General features: G+C 47.6%; 1 protein-coding gene across 2 annotated transcripts in view; it reads left to right on the top strand.

Annotated features, from left to right (window-relative positions):
- Positions 1-18,368, top strand: part of LOC311113579 (ubiquitin carboxyl-terminal hydrolase 34-like) — a 62,344-nt gene that overhangs the window by 19,178 nt on the left and 24,798 nt on the right. The window contains exons 16-36 of one of the 2 annotated variants that reach the window (XM_084156827.1): positions 352-491; positions 1,207-1,334; positions 1,495-1,584; positions 2,227-2,322; positions 2,793-2,875; positions 3,669-3,823; positions 4,480-4,593; positions 4,799-4,898; positions 5,212-5,374; positions 6,039-6,192; positions 6,579-6,726; positions 7,309-7,409; positions 7,653-7,856; positions 9,014-9,139; positions 10,703-10,825; positions 11,011-11,094; positions 11,198-11,284; positions 11,610-11,810; positions 17,103-17,185; positions 17,517-17,557; positions 17,978-18,102. In XM_084156827.1, coding sequence (XP_084012953.1) covers positions 352-491; positions 1,207-1,334; positions 1,495-1,584; positions 2,227-2,322; positions 2,793-2,875; positions 3,669-3,823; positions 4,480-4,593; positions 4,799-4,898; positions 5,212-5,374; positions 6,039-6,192; positions 6,579-6,726; positions 7,309-7,409; positions 7,653-7,856; positions 9,014-9,139; positions 10,703-10,825; positions 11,011-11,094; positions 11,198-11,284; positions 11,610-11,810; positions 17,103-17,185; positions 17,517-17,557; positions 17,978-18,102 — 2,546 coding nt within the window. The remainder of the gene's footprint in view (positions 1-351; positions 492-1,206; positions 1,335-1,494; positions 1,585-2,226; positions 2,323-2,792; positions 2,876-3,668; positions 3,824-4,479; positions 4,594-4,798; positions 4,899-5,211; positions 5,375-6,038; positions 6,193-6,578; positions 6,727-7,308; positions 7,410-7,652; positions 7,857-9,013; positions 9,140-10,702; positions 10,826-11,010; positions 11,095-11,197; positions 11,285-11,609; positions 11,811-17,102; positions 17,186-17,516; positions 17,558-17,977; positions 18,103-18,368) is intronic. The other variant, XM_084156828.1, reaches the window with a different exon arrangement.

The raw sequence follows: 18,368 nt of genomic DNA on the forward strand, positions 1-18,368 counted from the left end.
ATCAGTTAATCCCGTGTAGCTCAGTTGGTAGAGCATGGTGCTGGCAACGCCAGGGTTGTGGGTTCGATTCCCGCTGGGGACCAGTACGGGAAAAAAAGTATGAAAATGTATGCACTCACTACTGTAAATCGCTCTGGATAAGAGCGTCTGCTAAACGACAAAATTAACAAAATGAAAGAAAGATCAGTGGACTTGTGTGCCGTGCCTGCTCAGAGCTTATACCTGTGAACGTAATCACTCGATTTCAGTTGTTAACCTTGCAACATTTTAAAGCATGACATTTTAGCATGACAATTTAGCAGTACAGTAAATCTTTACTGAACATTTTACTATGGCTCTCTTTCTCACCAGCGGCTATGTTTTATTCCTCTGCAGGCCCGCAGGTCCACAAGCACCAGTACTCTGGCCACGCCGTGACCGACATCAACCTGGACAACGTGTGCAAGAAGGGCAACACGCTGCTCTGGGACCTGGTGCAGGATGAGGACGCGGTAAGAACCATGACACTGGATAACACAGTGCACTGAGAAAGCGTTCTGGTGGAGACTTCCTTTCAATGGTATCTTTTGCTGAATAAAAGCATGTAGCATGCTAGTAGTCAGACAGCCTTGAAGCCGAGCGGCATAGAAGCAGAGTTTGAGTTCCCAGAAACAAACTACACATTTTGTCGTGTAAATGTTCATTCACAAAAACAAAACAAAAACTCAACTTATTTCATCTGTAGCGTAATAAACTGTCCATGCTTTTTCAAGTTGTAGAGACAACATAGCATCGCATGACTGCAAATATATCTCCACATGATGGTTATTCTATCAACTATTGCACAATTTGCACTGCAATTTGTTGCATACTCTAATCACCGACAAAAAAACTATCCACTAGTGTATTTAGTTTTTGTTGACATTTAGGGAATATACTGACAATTTGACAGTTTCCATCAGGCCTGTCATTAGTTTTTTATCCATCGGGTAATTTACTCGCATAAAAATGGTTGGATGGAATCCTGGTTACTGTGTGGAAAACACGCTTTGTCAGCTACTAAATACTCAACGTATTAGGAGAGTGCATCACTTCCTCCTTCAGGTTTCAAGGAGCAGCTAATTTATTAATAAGGTTAGTTATCGCTATTAGTTTAGGATCTCTGTGATATTCTGAAGTCTGAAAAAGATGCGAGTGACCTTTCTCCGTTCTTCCCTGTTCCATCAGATCCACCTGTCGGAGGGCCTGATCAATGAGGCGGAGAAGCTGCTGTGCTCTCTGGTGTGCTGGTTTACCGACCGCCAGATCCGCATGCGCTTTATCGAGGGCTGCCTGGAGAACCTAGCCAACCACAGGTACGTGTGTGTACGTGTGTATATATGAGTGTGTATGTCTGTGTGAACAACATAGCTCTGAAATGAATTGATGTGAAATGATTTTGTAATAAGATCCCTTCGTTGGCTAGCTATTATGTGAAACTTGCTTTGTGACTCCATGCTTCTCTCTCTCTCACAGATCCGTGGTCGTCTCTCTGCGCCTCCTTCCCAAACTTTTCGGCACTTTTCAGCAGTTCGGCTCCAGCTACGACACCCATTGGATCACCATGTAAGCATCGCACCATCGGCATGATTAGAACAGACAAACGTTGTCCATTACATGGCATCACCGAATATCATGTGTGTGATAACGACTATTTTTGTGACATTGGGTGTATTCGTAAATTCACTTTGGAGTGCCAGAGTGCGTTCAGGGCGTTTGTAAATTCAGAGCGTTGTCAAATTGTCCGTTCGTAAATTCAGAGCGCTTCGCACTCGGAGCGTTCAGAGCGCACGCTGGACGCTCTGACCGAGGAGTAGGAGTAGGGTTGATCCGAGCATTCTCAGGAGTGTTTTCACACGGCTGTCAAGCACCCAAGCTAACTGGCAAAGTTGGCTAGCTTGCTAGCTACTTCCAGACACAAATGAGAGAACACCGCACTCTGACCGTTTTGCTCGCCCTAGCAGAGCTGGTTAGGCTGTTTTCATGTTACCCAGATCGTTGGTGACTGTAACTGTGCTGCTGGCAACAATTCAATTCTGTTTTTTTGCAGACATTTACTGACACCGGTCATATTCAACTGCTGTTGCGCGTTCGTAAATCCGTCAGTTATTCTGCGCTCTGGCACACTCAGACGAGAGTGCTCAGAAATCGGAAGTCGATACTGAATTTACGAACGCACCCATTGATGTTGTGTGTGATGTCTTTCAGGTGGGCAGAGAAGGAGCTGCACATGATGAAACTGTTCTTTGAGAACCTGCTGCACTACATCCAGGAGGTCCGAGAGCAGAGGCACAAGTTTGCCCTGTGAGTAACCCACCAATTCTCTCCACTACACTACCCCCCCCCCCCCCCCCCCCATTGACATTATTGACTTTGCCTTGTAACAATACAACGGTAATAGTCTTATTACTGTGGAATATGGTCAACATATTTGGTAACACAGCATGTATTGTAGGTATACCAATGTAACTGCAGCTTATTAAGCCGACCAGTCTCGCTGCAGTGCGGTTCTGGTGTGCAATGGCTGCAGACAGTGACTCTGTGGTTGTGTATGTGGCCAGCTGGGAGGTGCTGGCCGCTTTAAGGGACCGCAGAGACAAAATGACACGTGTGTTTTGTCCTGACAGAACTACAGAGGGTGTAGCTAGTCTTTTGATTTCCTTTATTTGAAATGTGAAACGTGTTGAAATGGACGTTATAGTGATGGTGCAATACAAAAAGGAAACGGAATAGTTCATTATGAATGATGTTCTTTGATTACTATGCGATCACAGGTATGGCCACAGTGCGGAAGTCCAAGTACGCCTGCAGTTCCTGACTTGTGTCTTCTCCACCCTGGGCTCCCCGGACCACTTCAGTAAGTCAACAGGGTCGCGTTCATTAGGCACCAAATGGAACAAAACAGACTGAAACGGGGAGTGAACAACCTTCACTGGTCCAATAAGAAACTCTGATTCCAGCTTTCTGTTACATTACCCAGTCTTCACATACAGCTCAACAGAAACATTCCCTATCATTCTCTGCCGCTGGCTGGCTGTCTGGCTACACCCTGGTGATGGAATTTACCCTAGATAAGATGTGTAACCCGATGAGCTTCTCTCTCCTAAAACAGAGACATCATTGTCCTCTGGAGTCTTTAGAGGGGGGTGACCGGATCTACCTAGCTAGCTAACTCACTCTGTTCATAGCCGTGTGTGTGTGACTTTTGTGTATGCCTGTGTGTGCCTCCTCAGTGTGTTTTTGTGCGCTTTTGTGTATGCGTGAAGGGGAGCTAATATTTGGGATTTAGAGGTAGACTGGGAGACTCCCTGTTTTGGTGGCGCCTGATCAGGTCATACAGAGTGCCATTCTCCGTGATACAAAAGGAATAATAATGTAATACATACTGCAGCCAATTTTCTCTGGCAAACATTTAAATTGTGTGTATGTGAAATTGTAAATGTGGTGTCTATCTGCGTGTGTGTTTGCGTCCATTGTGGATCCAGTGTGGGAGTGATACGCTCATCTTCCCCTTATAGTCTGAAGTGTGTGTTTGTGTGCCAACATTCAGACACCAGTTAAGCTACTCCTCTCCGCAGCAGTGAATGTGTGCATGTATAACAGCAGGGTATTTCTATATGAATACACTAACAGCCCCTCCTCTCCCTCAGGACTGAGCCTAGAACAGGTGGACATCCTGTGGCACTGCCTGGTGGAGGATGGAGAGTGTTACGACGACGCGCTGCACTGGTTCCTCAACCAGGTCCGCAGCAAAGACCAGCATGCCATGGGCATGGAGACCTATAAACACCTCTTCCTGGAAAAGGTACGACCGGACTGGACTGGACCATCTGGTCTTAGTGGGGAGGGGTGTCTGACAAGGGTCATTCCAACGTGGTCTGTGGTGTTGATAGTGAACCTCAGTTAAAAAGCTAGAAAAAAATAAACAACTAGCTTGTGGACAGTCATTTAAAACGTCCCAAAGTTGTGAATTCGTTGTGAAAGGTAATCGAAAAGTGATTCAATAGCCGGGGGAAACAAATCGGAAAAGTTACCCAAATCATTGAAAAGCCTTGGCCTTAAAGCATTGGCCTTAAAGTCGCTAAAGTCTATCATTGCCTCCCGAGTGGTGCAGTGGTCTAAGGAACTGCATCGCTGTGCCACTAGAGATCCTGATTCGAATCCAGGCTCTGTCGTAGCCGGCCGCGACCAGGAGACCCATGGGGCGGCGCACAATTGGCCCAGCGTCGTCCAGGGTAGGGGAGGGAATGGCCGGCAGGGATGTAGCTCAGTTGGTAGAGCATGGCGTTTGCAACGCCAGTGTTGTGGGTTTGATTCCCACGGGGGGCCAGTATGAAAAATAAAATAATGTGTGCACTCACTAACTGTAAGTCGCTCTGGATAAGAGCGTCTGCTAAATGACTAAAATGTAAATGTAAAATGTAATACCTTTTGCCCATAACACCTCCTGTGTTTCCTCAGATGCCCCAGCTGAAGCCAGAGACCATCAGCATGACGGGCCTCAACCTCTTCCAGCATCTCTGTAACCTGGCCCGTCTGGCCACCAGCGCCTACGACAGCGGCTCCAACTGCGAGGTACACACACACACACTTTAAATACTTTATTTGAATCCACAAATCACACACACCCGAGTACAGTTGCTCATACATTTATACACACAAACACACAGTTTGTGTCGTCTCAGTTTGGTAAATTCCAGGCCCGCCATACCTCTCACTGAACCCTGCTGTCACCTTGTCAACATTTATCTGTGACCTCTAACCTTTGACCCCTCTGTAGCTGTGTGGCATGGACCAGCTGTGGGGCATCGCCCTCAGGGCCCAGTCTGCAGACATCAGCCGAGCTGCCATCCAGTACATCAACTCCTACTACATCAACGGTCAGTGGACCTCAGCTGGTACATGGTTGAAGACTATTAGTGGTAGTAGTAGTATTTCTCTACCATACCATCCTTATTTATATTGCAAAAAACAAAGTGAAAACCCTGTCCACAGCAGTGCGTCTAGATCCAGGGGTTGGATCCAAAACATCCTAGTTTCTAGTCATTATATTGAACGAGCGGTTTTAGATGTTTGTGTAGAAGCTAAGCTTGTTTCAGCTTGCCTATCAGGAGTCACCATGATGACCTTCTGATTTTGACCGATATTGATTGTGTGTGCGCGTGCCTTTCGGTTTGTCCGTCCGTCTCCCAGCTGGTAAGACAGGCCTGGAGAAGGAGCAGGAGTTCATCAGTAAGTGCATGGAGAGCCTGATGATGACCTCATCCAACCTGGAGAAGGACGCCCACTCCAGCCTCACCGTCATCGAGAGGGGCCTGCTCATGCTCAAGACCCACCTGGAGGCTTTCCGACGCAGGTAGGGAGCACACACACACACACACACACACAGAAACACACACACACACACACAGAAACGCACATACGCAAGCAGACACGCACAGAAACTCACACACAGAGAAACACACACACACACAGAAACGCACGTACGCAAGCAGACACGCACAGAAACTCACACACAGAGAAACACACACACACACACACAGAAACGCACGTACGCAAGCAGACACGCACAGAAACTCACACACAGAGAAACACACACACACACACACACACAGAAACGCACACACAGAGAAACAAACACACACACACTCACACAGAAACGCACGTACGCAAGCAGACACGCACAGAAACTCACACACAGAGAAACACACACACACACACGCGCTCCTTATCTCCATCCTCTCAACCTACTTTAACCCCCGAACGTCTAAACTTAACCAAAACACTACTTATTATCAATTATATTTCTGACTCACCCAGTGGAGACCATCCCTGGACCTGGAGAGCTACAGGACAAGCTCTTGTTCCAGTTCTCTTGGCCCATCCACCCTTTACCCAAACTTTCCCCCCTCAACTCCCGCGCTAATTTCAACTAGCACTAAGAACCGTGTCTCTCTTTGGCGCTCTCTCACTTTCTCTCTGCCCCCCAACACTCTGTTTGTCTCCTGCCCCCTCTCCAGGTTTGCGTACCACCTGCGTCAGTGGCAGATCGAGGGCACGGGCATCAGCAGCCACCTGAAGGCGCTCAGCGACAAGCAGTCTCTGCCACTGAGGATCGTGTGCCAGCCCGCCGGCCTGCCCGACAAGGTACCCAAGAAAGTACCCAGCATCTTGGTACTTAATTATTAACCCTTGGTCGATTTGGCACACTCAAATGCTCTTGTTGCTCTTGTGTTCTGTTGGGTTAGGAAAAATCTACAGGCCACAATGTCAAAATGAATGGGAACGATTGGCGCAAGCTAATTTCATGCTTTAGTGGAGTAGAAATGTTTATTTTGATACTACTGTGAAGAATGCTGTTTTCATTCTAGATGTTTGTAAGGATGTTTTTCTAACACTTTTTTCTGTTTGTTCGCATGTGTGTTTGTGTCTGTCTGTCCGCATGCCTTCGTCTCTCTCTGTGTGTGTGTGTGTGTGTGTATGTGTGTGTGTGCACGCGCGTCTGTCCCTGCCTGTCTGCGTGTGTGTGTGTACGTTCCATCCTGTGTGTCTGGTACCAGATGACCATCGAGATGTACCCCAGTGACCAGGTGGCAGACCTGCGGGCCGAGGTGACCCACTGGTACGAGAACCTGCAGAAGGAGCAGATGAACCAGCAGGCCCAGCTGCAGGAGTTTGGACAGAGCAGCCGCCAGGGGGACTTCCCAGGTCTGTCACCTCTCACCTTTTGACCCCTAATCCAGTGTAGCGCCAATACCAATGGAGAATCTCGATTGCACTTGATTCCTCTCTCCTCGCTTTCTCAAAATCCATTGGATGAGAAAGTCAGAGGGGAGGGACGTCTGACCTTCTCATCCAATGAATTTTGAGGAGGGGATGAGTATGCGATTGGATGGAATCAAGGAAATGCAGTTGAGATTCTCCCCCAGGCTGTTGCATCCTTCTCTTTTGAAGTAATCACTGATCGCACAGTGTATTTTTTCGCAGTATTTTAGGAGTATTCAAACAGGGCCTGTGTCGCAGTAGTCTTGAATTGAATTTAATTCAATTCAATAGATCTTTATTGTCCCCAAGGGCAATTCCTGTGCAGCGAATGGTTTCCTCATTAGAAATGCATGCTTCCTTTAGTGATTTATTGAAGTAATCACCTCAGAATGTAAGATTATACAGTTTCTATCCAGTCCTTTCAGATTTGAGTGATGGTTATTCAATAAGGGAAAGGAGCAAATTTAATTGATCAGAATCCGCTTTTAGTATTGGGTGTTTCAACAGTCTGTGTGTTTCCTTAAGGTGGTTTGATGGGTCCAGTCAGAATGATCTCCTCTGGCCATGAGCTCACCACTGACTACGATGAGAAGACCCTGCATGAGCTGGGCTTCAAAGACATGCAGGTAACTACTTACACACACTTGGCAGTCTGCACTTCGCACACTAGTGCCGGGATTCAATCCGATCGCAGGTCATTAAGCATTGCGTCTTTTAAAGGCCATTTCCGATTTAGCCAACATATGCAGTGTTTACGTGAATGAGATCTCTTCTAACGCGGAAACATTGCCTTTAAAAGCTGCAATTCCTATAACCCTCGATTGGCCCCCATCTATGGCACTCATGCCCCTCCCTCCCTCCCTTTACAGATGGTGTTTGTCTCCCTGGGCGCCCCCCGACGGGAACGTAAGGGCGAGGGGGTGCAGCTCCCGGCCTCGTGTCTCCCCCCGCCCCAGAAGGAACACATCCCCATGCTACTGCTGCTCCAGGAGCCCCACCTCACCACCCTATTCGACCTGCTGGAGATGCTGGCCTGCTTCAAACCCCCCAGTGCCCTGGGAGACAGCCCCGAGGTGGGTCATGGAGTGTGTGTGTGGTGTGGGTTAGGGCTGTGTGTGAGGGGATGTCGAGGGGGTGTGAGATGCTGGCCTGCTTTAAGCCCCCGGCGCCCTGGGAGAGGGGGCCCTGGACAGTCCCATGGTGTGTGTGGGGGGGGGACAAAGTGTGGTTGGCATGACGGGGAGTGTGTGTGAAAGGGTTGTATGTTGGGGGAAGAGTGGGGGAATCCCCTTCGCATCTCCAAAGTGTGCGTGACGGAGTAGATATGGGGTGTATGTTTGGGGATGGGTTTTGTGGTATAATCTTTAAAATGTCTATTAGATGCCCTTAATTATATAGCTAAGGAAATAAGAGAGCAATTCATCAGAGCATTTGAAAAAGCAGCTTGGAAATGGCTACATAGGAACCAGACTTGACATACTCTCCATCCGATTAAATGTAAAATAGACTTTGAACAAAAAGCCCTTCCAGAATATAAAGTAGGCTGTTCCTTCCAGGTGCATCATGCATAATGCATCACTACTGTCCAATTCTCTTCTGACAGTCGTTTGATAGTCCAGTAAAACGTACTGCAGTGAGTCCCAAATGGCAGCCCTGTTCCCTTTATAGTGCACTACTTTTGACCAGGGCTCATTATGTTCTGGTCGATAGTAGTGCACTATATAGGGAATAGGGTGCAATTTAGGACTCAGCCCAGGTGTGTTATACATAGGAAGTAAGGTGCTCGTCTGTCAAAGTGTATATTTTAGTCACAGCGGCGGGAGCTGTCTCGTTTTGAAATGCAAAGTCATCCGGCGGTCATTGCTTTTTATAGTCTCCCTTCACAGGGACTCAGGGAAGGCCGAGAGAGGGGTTATCCAGTGTGCTGTTTGTACTTCACTCACTCAGTCTCTTTTGCATGCATTTATCCCTCTCTCTCTCTCTCGCTCCCCCCTCTTCACTTCCTCACATCTAACACTCATCTGATCTGACCAGAACGTTAAAACAATTACTTGAGGTATTGACTGAGTGTGTGCCTGCCATGGGCTGTGTTTATAGGACTGCTTCAGGGCTGCTGCTCTGTGGCTGTGTGGTCTGTGGTGTATCGGTATGGGTTCTGTCACTGTGACAGCAGAAAATATTGAATTTCTGTTCAAATCTCAAAATCAAGATGTATTATATTCTACTCCAGAACCTACGGTGTGAGGAGCTGCACCTCCATGCTGAGAACCTGTCGAGGCGCGTCTGGGAGCTGCTTATGCTGCTGCCCACCTGCCCCAACATGCTGCTGGCCTTCCAGAACATCTCAGACGACACGGTATGTCACCTATTCTCACACACACTCCCCTACACACGGTCACACAGCTATTTACACACTCCCCTACACACTGTCACACAGCTATTTACACACTCCCCTACACACGGTCACACAGCTATTTACACACTCCCCTACACACTGTCACACAGCTATTTACACACTCCCCTACACACGGTCACACAGCTATTTACACACTCCCCTACACACTGTCACACAGCTATTTACACACTCCCCTACACACAGTCACACAGCTATTTACACACTATCCTACACACTGTCACACAGCTATTTACACACTCCCCTACACACAGTCACACAGCTATTTACACACTCCCCTACACACTGTCACACAGCTATTTACACACTCCCCTACACACGGTCACACAGCTATTTACACACTCCCCTACACACTGTCACACAGCTATTTACACACTCCCCTACACACTGTCACACAGCTATTTACACACTCCCCTACACACTGTCACACAGCTATTTACACACTCCCCTACACACTGTCACACAGCTATTTACACACTCCCCTACACACGGTCACACAGCTATTTACACACTCCCCTACACACTGTCACACAGCTATTTACACACTCCCCTACACACAGTCACACAGCTATTTACACACTATCCTACACACTGTCACACAGCTATTTACACACTCCCCTACACACAGTCACACAGCTATTTACACACTCCCCTACACACTGTCACACAGCTATTTACACACTCCCCTACACACGGTCACACAGCTATTTACACACTCCCCTACACACTGTCACACAGCTATTTACACACTCCCCTACACACTGTCACACAGCTATTTACACACTCCCCTATACACTGTCACACAGCTATTTACACACTCCCCTACACACTGTCACACAGCTATTTACACACTCCCCTACACACTGTCACACAGCTATTTACACACTCCCCTATACACTGTCACACAGCTATTTACACACTCCCCTACACACTGTCACACAGCTATTTACACACTCCCCTACACACTGTCACACAGCTATTTACACACTCCCCTACACACTGTCACACAGCTATTTACACACTCCCCTATACACTGTCACACAGCTATTTACACACTCCCCTACACACTGTCACACAGCTATTTACACACTCCCCTACACACTGTCACACAGCTATTTACACACTACCCTACACACTGTCACACAGCTATTTACACACTACCCTACACACTGTCACACAGCTATTTACACACTACCCTATACACCGTTGAACACTCTTCTATGCACTACTGCTGACGCTCTTCCCCGATACTGTTGTGCTCCTGCCACCAGGCCTGCTTATCCCTTTGCATCCTGCTCTTTCGTTTATACTAGTGTTTCTTAAACATTCCCAGGGCCCCAGAGGTGTATATTTTTGTTCCAGCCCATCACGTACGCACCTCATTCAACACGATTAGTTGAGTTGTTGAATCAGGTGTGCTTGTTCTGACCCGCTTTGCACACCAATCAAACACGACAACATAAAGACATGCGTCCTGTCTCGTGTGTTCTCTCTGTCTGTCCATAGGGAGGCGAGGGTCTGTGCTGGAAGGACCTGCTGAGGATCAAGAGCCCCCACAAGCTGCTGTACGCCCTGGAGATCATTGAGGCCCTGGGCAAACCCAACCGACGCATCCACCGGGAGTCCACGGTACTACTGGGACTGCACACACACACACTCACACGTACTTACTCTGTCACTCAAACATCTTTTTGCTCATTCATGAACACCCACATTCACACACACAAAGATTCACACTCGTATGCATACCCTTGCTCTGCTCACTGATTCAAACACGCATATGAATGACCCCTGTGTTGTCTGTCTCTGTCCAGGGGAGCTACAGTGACCTGTACCCAGACTCTGACGACTCCAGCGAGGACCAGATAGAGAACAGTAAGAACTCCTGGAGCTGCAAGGTACGCCCCCTTAAACCGACTAACTCCCATACTGTACAGCCTTGTACAAACCACTTATCAATCAAGTCAACTCAATTTCCTATTTCTCTCTCTCCTTTTACAGTTTGTGTCATCTGGAGGGCTTCAGTTGCTGTTGGAGATCTTCAACTCTGCCATTCTGGAGCCCAAGGACCAGGAGTCTTGGACAGTGGTGGGTGGATCAGAAACACATTATAATAAGGAAATTGAATAGAATGGGTTGTATAGATTAAACTAAATAAAGTTTCAGTACATTATACGTGAGTGGTAGTGATTCTGTAAAAAAGTTATTCACATGTTTAAAAGTAACTGCGTTATGAGGTGCCAAAGATTTCCAATTTCAAAGTGGACAATCATAAAAAAGATAGAAAAACATTGGGGGACATGAACATGACAGAAATAAAGCCATGTCAAACATTGTTTTTAAGACAATGTTCTGTAGTTAGTATTGAGGGTTAACATGGGTCATATCCCCCTCTCCCTCTCTCCTCCCCCAGTGGTTGTTGGACTGCCTGGCTTGCCTGCTTAAGCTCATCTGCCAGTTTGCGGTGGACCCGGCCGACCTGGACCTAGCCTACCACGACGTCTTCTCCTGGTCGGGCCTCACCGACAGCCAGCGCAAAAGGGCTTGGCCTGGCAAGTCCCGCAAGTCTGCCGGCGACCACGGCAAGGGCCTGCATATCCCCCGCCTCACAGAGGTACGGTGGTCCTCAGCTGAATGCTAATAGCTTATGCTAACCGCTAGGTGGGAAGTTGACATCCATAACTCTTCATGCGCAGTACACAACCTTTTTTCCCACAGCTGTAGCACTTAAATGAGAAATGATCAAGCGATTTGTATTATTTTGTTTGACTCAACCATAAAATACAGTAAATACAGAAACGTATAATAACCCCAGATTGAGCAACCAGTAACCACCAGTAATAGAAGATGACTAAAACATTTTTTATTTAGTATTTTTTACTTAGTCTGTAGTAAAGGCAATATTTGTCGCAAGTAGTAGAGAATGTCCTGCAGCATCTTTTTCTCTCCCCCTCTATTTCCCCTCTTCTCTCCCTCTGAAGCAGTCTTCTATTGCCTCCTCTTCTCTCCCTCTGAAGCAGTCTTCTATAGCCTCCTCTTCTCTCCCTCTGAAGCAGTCTTCTATTGCCTCCTCTTCTCTCCCTCTGAAGCAGTCTTCTATTACCTCCTCTTCTCTCCCTCTGAAGCAGTCTTCTATAGCCTCCTCTTCTCTCCCTCTGAAGCAGTCTTCTATTTCCCCTCTTCTCTCCCTCTGAAGCAGTCTTCTATTGCCTCCTCTTCTCTCCCTCTGAAGCAGTCTTCTATAGCCTCCTCTTCTCTCCCTCTGAAGCAGTCTTCTATTACCTCCTCTTCTCTCCCTCTGAAGCAGTCTTCTATAGCCTCCTCTTCTCTCCCTCTGAAGCAGTCTTCTATAGCCTCCTCTTCTCTCCCTCTGAAGCAGTCTTCTATTACCTCCTCTTCTCTCCCTCTGAAGCAGTCTTCTATTTCTCCTCTTCTCTCCCTCTGAAGCAGTCTTCTATAGCCTCCTCTTCTCTCCCTCTGAAGCAGTCTTCTATTTCCCCTCTTCTCTCCCTCTGAAGCAGTCTTCTATAGCCTCCTCTTCTCTCCTTCTGAAGCAGTCTTCTATTGCCTCCTCTTCTCTCCCTCTGAAGCAGTCTTCTATAGCCTCCTCTTCTCTCCCTCTGAAGCAGTCTTCTATTTCCTCCTCTTCTCTCCCTCTGAAGCAGTCTTCTATAGCCTCCTCTTCTCTCCCTCTGAAGCAGTCTTCTATAGCCTCCTCTTCTCTCCCTCTGAAGCAGTCTTCTATTTCCCCTCTTCTCTCCCTCTGAAGCAGTCTTCTATAGCCTCCTCTTCTCTCCCTCTGAAGCAGTCTTCTATAGCCTCCTCTTCTCTCCCTCTGAAGCAGTCTTCTATTTCCCCTCTTCTCTCCCTCTGAAGCAGTCTTCTATTGCCTCCTCTTCTCTCCCTCTGAAGCAGTCTTCTATAGCCTCCTCTTCTCTCCCTCTGAAGCAGTCTTCTATTACCTCCTCTTCTCTCCCTCTGAAGCAGTCTTCTATAGCCTCCTCTTCTCTCCCTCTGAAGCAGTCTTCTATAGCCTCCTCTTCTCTCCCTCTGAAGCAGTCTTCTATTTCCCCTCTTCTCTCCCTCTGAAGCAGTCTTCTATTTCCCCTCTTCTCTCCCTCTGAAGCAGTCTTCTATAGCCTCCTCTTCTCTCCCTCTGAAGCAGTCTTCTATAGCCTCCTCTTCTCTCCCTCTGAAGCAGTCTTCTATAGCCTCCTCTTCTCTCCCTCTGAAGCAGTCTTCTATTTCCCCTCTTCTCTCCCTCTGAAGCAGTCTTCTATTTCCCCTCTTCTCTCCCTCTGAAGCAGTCTTCTATAGCCTCCTCTTCTCTCCCTCTGAAGCAGTCTTCTATAGCCTCCTCTTCTCTCCCTCTGAAGCAGTCTTCTATTTCCTCCTCTTCTCTCCCTCTGAAGCAGTCTTCTATAGCCTCCTCTTCTCTCCCTCTGAAGCAGTCTTCTATAGCCTCCTCTTCTCTCCCTCTGAAGCAGTCTTCTATTTCCCCTCTTCTCTCCCTCTGAAGCAGTCTTCTATTTCCCCTCTTCTCTCCCTCTGAAGCAGTCTTCTATAGCCTCCTCTTCTCTCCGTCTGAAGCAGTCTTCTATTTCCCCTCTTCTCTCCCTCTGAAGCAGTCTTCTATTTCCCCTCTTCTCTCCCTCTGAAGCAGTCTTCTATTTCTCCTCTTCTCTCCCTCTGAAGCAGTCTTCTATTTCCCCTCTTCTCTCCCTCTGAAGCAGTCTTCTATAGCCTCCTCTTCTCTCCCTCTGAAGCAGTCTTCTATAGCCTCCTCTTCTCTCCCTCTGAAGCAGTCTTCTATAGCCTCCTCTTCTCTCCCTCTGAAGCAGTCTTCTATTTCCTCCTCTTCTCTCCCTCTGAAGCAGTCTTCTATAGCCTCCTCTTCTCTCCCTCTGAAGCAGTCTTCTATAGCCTCCTCTTCTCTCCCTCTGAAGCAGTCTTCTATTTCTCCTCTTCTCTCCCTCTGAAGCAGTCTTCTATAGCCTCCTCTTCTCTCGCTCTGAAGCAGTCTTCTATTTCTCCTCTTCTCTCCCTCTGAAGCAGTCTTCTATAGCCTCCTCTTCTCTCCCTCTGAAGCAGTCTTCTATTTCCCCTCTTCTCTCCCTCTGAAGCAGTCTTCTATAGCCTCCTCTTCTCTCCCTCTGAAGCAGTCTTCTATTTCCCCTCTTCTCTCCCTCTGAAGCAGTCTTCTATTTCCCCTCTTCTCTCCCTCTGAAGCAGTCTTCTATTTCCCCTCTTCTCTCCCTCTGAAGCAGTCTTCTATAGCCTCCTCTTCTCTCCCTCTGAAGCAGTCTTCTATAGCCTCCTCTTCTCTCCCTCTGAAGCAGTCTTCTATAGCCTCCTCTTCTCTCCCTCTGAAGCAGTCTTCTATTACCTCCTCTTCTCTCCCTCTGAAGCAGTCTTCTATTTCTCCTCTTCTCTCCCTCTGAAGCAGTCTTCTATAGCCTCCTCTTCTCTCCCTCTGAAGCAGTCTTCTATTTCCCCTCTTCTCTCCCTCTGAAGCAGTCTTCTATAGCCTCCTCTTCTCTCCTTCTGAAGCAGTCTTCTATTGCCTCCTCTTCTCTCCCTCTGAAGCAGTCTTCTATAGCCTCCTCTTCTCTCCCTCTGAAGCAGTCTTCTATTTCCTCCTCTTCTCTCCCTCTGAAGCAGTCTTCTATAGCCTCCTCTTCTCTCCCTCTGAAGCAGTCTTCTATAGCCTCCTCTTCTCTCCCTCTGAAGCAGTCTTCTATTTCCCCTCTTCTCTCCCTCTGAAGCAGTCTTCTATAGCCTCCTCTTCTCTCCCTCTGAAGCAGTCTTCTATAGCCTCCTCTTCTCTCCCTCTGAAGCAGTCTTCTATTTCCCCTCTTCTCTCCCTCTGAAGCAGTCTTCTATTGCCTCCTCTTCTCTCCCTCTGAAGCAGTCTTCTATAGCCTCCTCTTCTCTCCCTCTGAAGCAGTCTTCTATTACCTCCTCTTCTCTCCCTCTGAAGCAGTCTTCTATAGCCTCCTCTTCTCTCCCTCTGAAGCAGTCTTCTATAGCCTCCTCTTCTCTCCCTCTGAAGCAGTCTTCTATTTCCCCTCTTCTCTCCCTCTGAAGCAGTCTTCTATTTCCCCTCTTCTCTCCCTCTGAAGCAGTCTTCTATAGCCTCCTCTTCTCTCCCTCTGAAGCAGTCTTCTATAGCCTCCTCTTCTCTCCCTCTGAAGCAGTCTTCTATAGCCTCCTCTTCTCTCCCTCTGAAGCAGTCTTCTATTTCCCCTCTTCTCTCCCTCTGAAGCAGTCTTCTATTTCCCCTCTTCTCTCCCTCTGAAGCAGTCTTCTATAGCCTCCTCTTCTCTCCCTCTGAAGCAGTCTTCTATAGCCTCCTCTTCTCTCCCTCTGAAGCAGTCTTCTATTTCCCCTCTTCTCTCCCTCTGAAGCAGTCTTCTATTTCCCCTCTTCTCTCCCTCTGAAGCAGTCTTCTATAGCCTCCTCTTCTCTCCCTCTGAAGCAGTCTTCTATTACCTCCTCTTCTCTCCCTCTGAAGCAGTCTTCTATAGCCTCCTCTTCTCTCCCTCTGAAGCAGTCTTCTATAGCCTCCTCTTCTCTCCCTCTGAAGCAGTCTTCTATTTCCCCTCTTCTCTCCCTCTGAAGCAGTCTTCTATTTCCCCTCTTCTCTCCCTCTGAAGCAGTCTTCTATAGCCTCCTCTTCTCTCCCTCTGAAGCAGTCTTCTATAGCCTCCTCTTCTCTCCCTCTGAAGCAGTCTTCTATTTCCCCTCTTCTCTCCCTCTGAAGCAGTCTTCTATTTCCCCTCTTCTCTCCCTCTGAAGCAGTCTTCTATAGCCTCCTCTTCTCTCCGTCTGAAGCAGTCTTCTATTTCCCCTCTTCTCTCCCTCTGAAGCAGTCTTCTATTTCCCCTCTTCTCTCCCTCTGAAGCAGTCTTCTATTTCTCCTCTTCTCTCCCTCTGAAGCAGTCTTCTATTTCCCCTCTTCTCTCCCTCTGAAGCAGTCTTCTATAGCCTCCTCTTCTCTCCCTCTGAAGCAGTCTTCTATAGCCTCCTCTTCTCTCCCTCTGAAGCAGTCTTCTATAGCCTCCTCTTCTCTCCCTCTGAAGCAGTCTTCTATTTCCTCCTCTTCTCTCCCTCTGAAGCAGTCTTCTATAGCCTCCTCTTCTCTCCCTCTGAAGCAGTCTTCTATAGCCTCCTCTTCTCTCCCTCTGAAGCAGTCTTCTATTTCTCCTCTTCTCTCCCTCTGAAGCAGTCTTCTATAGCCTCCTCTTCTCTCGCTCTGAAGCAGTCTTCTATTTCTCCTCTTCTCTCCCTCTGAAGCAGTCTTCTATAGCCTCCTCTTCTCTCCCTCTGAAGCAGTCTTCTATTTCCCCTCTTCTCTCCCTCTGAAGCAGTCTTCTATAGCCTCCTCTTCTCTCCCTCTGAAGCAGTCTTCTATTTCCCCTCTTCTCTCCCTCTGAAGCAGTCTTCTATTTCCCCTCTTCTCTCCCTCTGAAGCAGTCTTCTATTTCCCCTCTTCTCTCCCTCTGAAGCAGTCTTCTATAGCCTCCTCTTCTCTCCCTCTGAAGCAGTCTTCTATAGCCTCCTATTCTCTCCCTCTGAAGCAGTCTTCTATTACCTCCTCTTCTCTCCCTCTGAAGCAGTCTTCTATAGCCTCCTCTTCTCTCCCTCTGAAGCAGTCTTCTATTGCCTCCTCTTCTCTCCCTCTGAAGCAGTCTTCTATAGCCTCCTCTTCTCTCCCTCTGAAGCAGTCTTCTATAGCCTCCTCTTCTCTCCCTCTGAAGCAGTCTTCTATTGCCCACGGCTGTTTTCTCTCTCTGTACTTCCCTCCCTGTGGTGTCTTGGCCTCTACACGAACTTCAAATCTATCCCCATGGTTAATTCTTTGTATCATTAACATTTGATAAACCTTCCTTTTTTTTATTGTCAGGTTTTCCTGGGCCTCGTCCAAGGCACCAACCTGATCCAGCGCTTGATCAACGTGGCCTACACCTACGACAACCTAGCACACAGGTGAGAGAACACAAAGACAACCCTGTTCCAAATGTCACCCTATTCCCTACATGGGGCACTACTTTTGACCAGAGCCTTATGGGCCCTGTTCAGAAGTAATGTAGTATATCAGGGAATAGGGTGCCCTTTTCGGCATATCTAAGGACTCTGTTCCAATATCCACGCTATAGTAGCATACTACTTAGTGTGAAGCAATGTATTGGGCATGCAATCTAATTGGTATGCTAGTATGGACATAGTAATGTAGTTAACATCATAAGTTTAAAATGCCTTTGTACTAAAGTTGTCCCCTCAACCTGACGTGTATGTTTACTCCCTGTTTTACTTGCAGAGTTTTGAAGGCCCAGTCAGATCACCGGTCCCGTCATGAAGGTGAGCTAGATTTTAAGTATGCCTAAATAATGTTCATCAACATGAGAGATGAAAAGCCCCACAGATTTTTTCACACACAGATTTTTCACTGAAAGTGAATCTGTCATAGCCTCCTATCCATATTGTGTATATATATATATTTTTGTACCTTTATTTAAACTAGGCAAGTCAGTTCTTATTCTTATTTACAATGACGGCCTACACCGGCCAAACCCGCACTACGCTGGGCCAATTGTGTGCCGCCCTATGGGACTCCCAATCACGGCCGGTTGTGATACAGCCTGGAATCGAACCAGGGAGACTGTAGTGACGCCACAAGTGCCTTAGACCGCTGCACCACTTGGGAGCCCATATTGTATGTTCTTAAGCACATTGATCTTAGTCATTTCACATGTCTAATGTGTTATTCCTATGTTCCAGTGACCCACTACTCCATGTGGCTGCTGGTGAGCTGGGCCCACTGCTGCTCCACGGTCAAGTCCAGTCTGGCCGACAGCGACCACCTCCACGACTGGCTCAAGAAGCTCACCCTGCTGGTGCCGGAGGTGAGATCTGGGGGAATATCATGGGGCACTGACCCTCCGGAAATGATGAACAACTGGGATCTAGTATTGTCTTCATCTTGCTTTTCTTCCCCCTACGTAAAAACATGGCTTCAGTTTGTTTCAGTGTAACATTTGTGGGTATTTCCATCCCAAAATATTGTCTCGGGGAAGAATCTAGCTATACCGCTGTTTGTTGATTTGTTCACTATCCTATTTTGATGCTACTGAAATACTAACTATTCTGTGACCCAATTGATTCGTGTGAC

This window comes from Coregonus lavaretus, assembly GCF_964263955.1.
Source record: "Coregonus lavaretus genome assembly, chromosome: 40".
NCBI lineage: Eukaryota > Metazoa > Chordata > Actinopteri > Salmoniformes > Salmonidae > Coregonus > Coregonus lavaretus.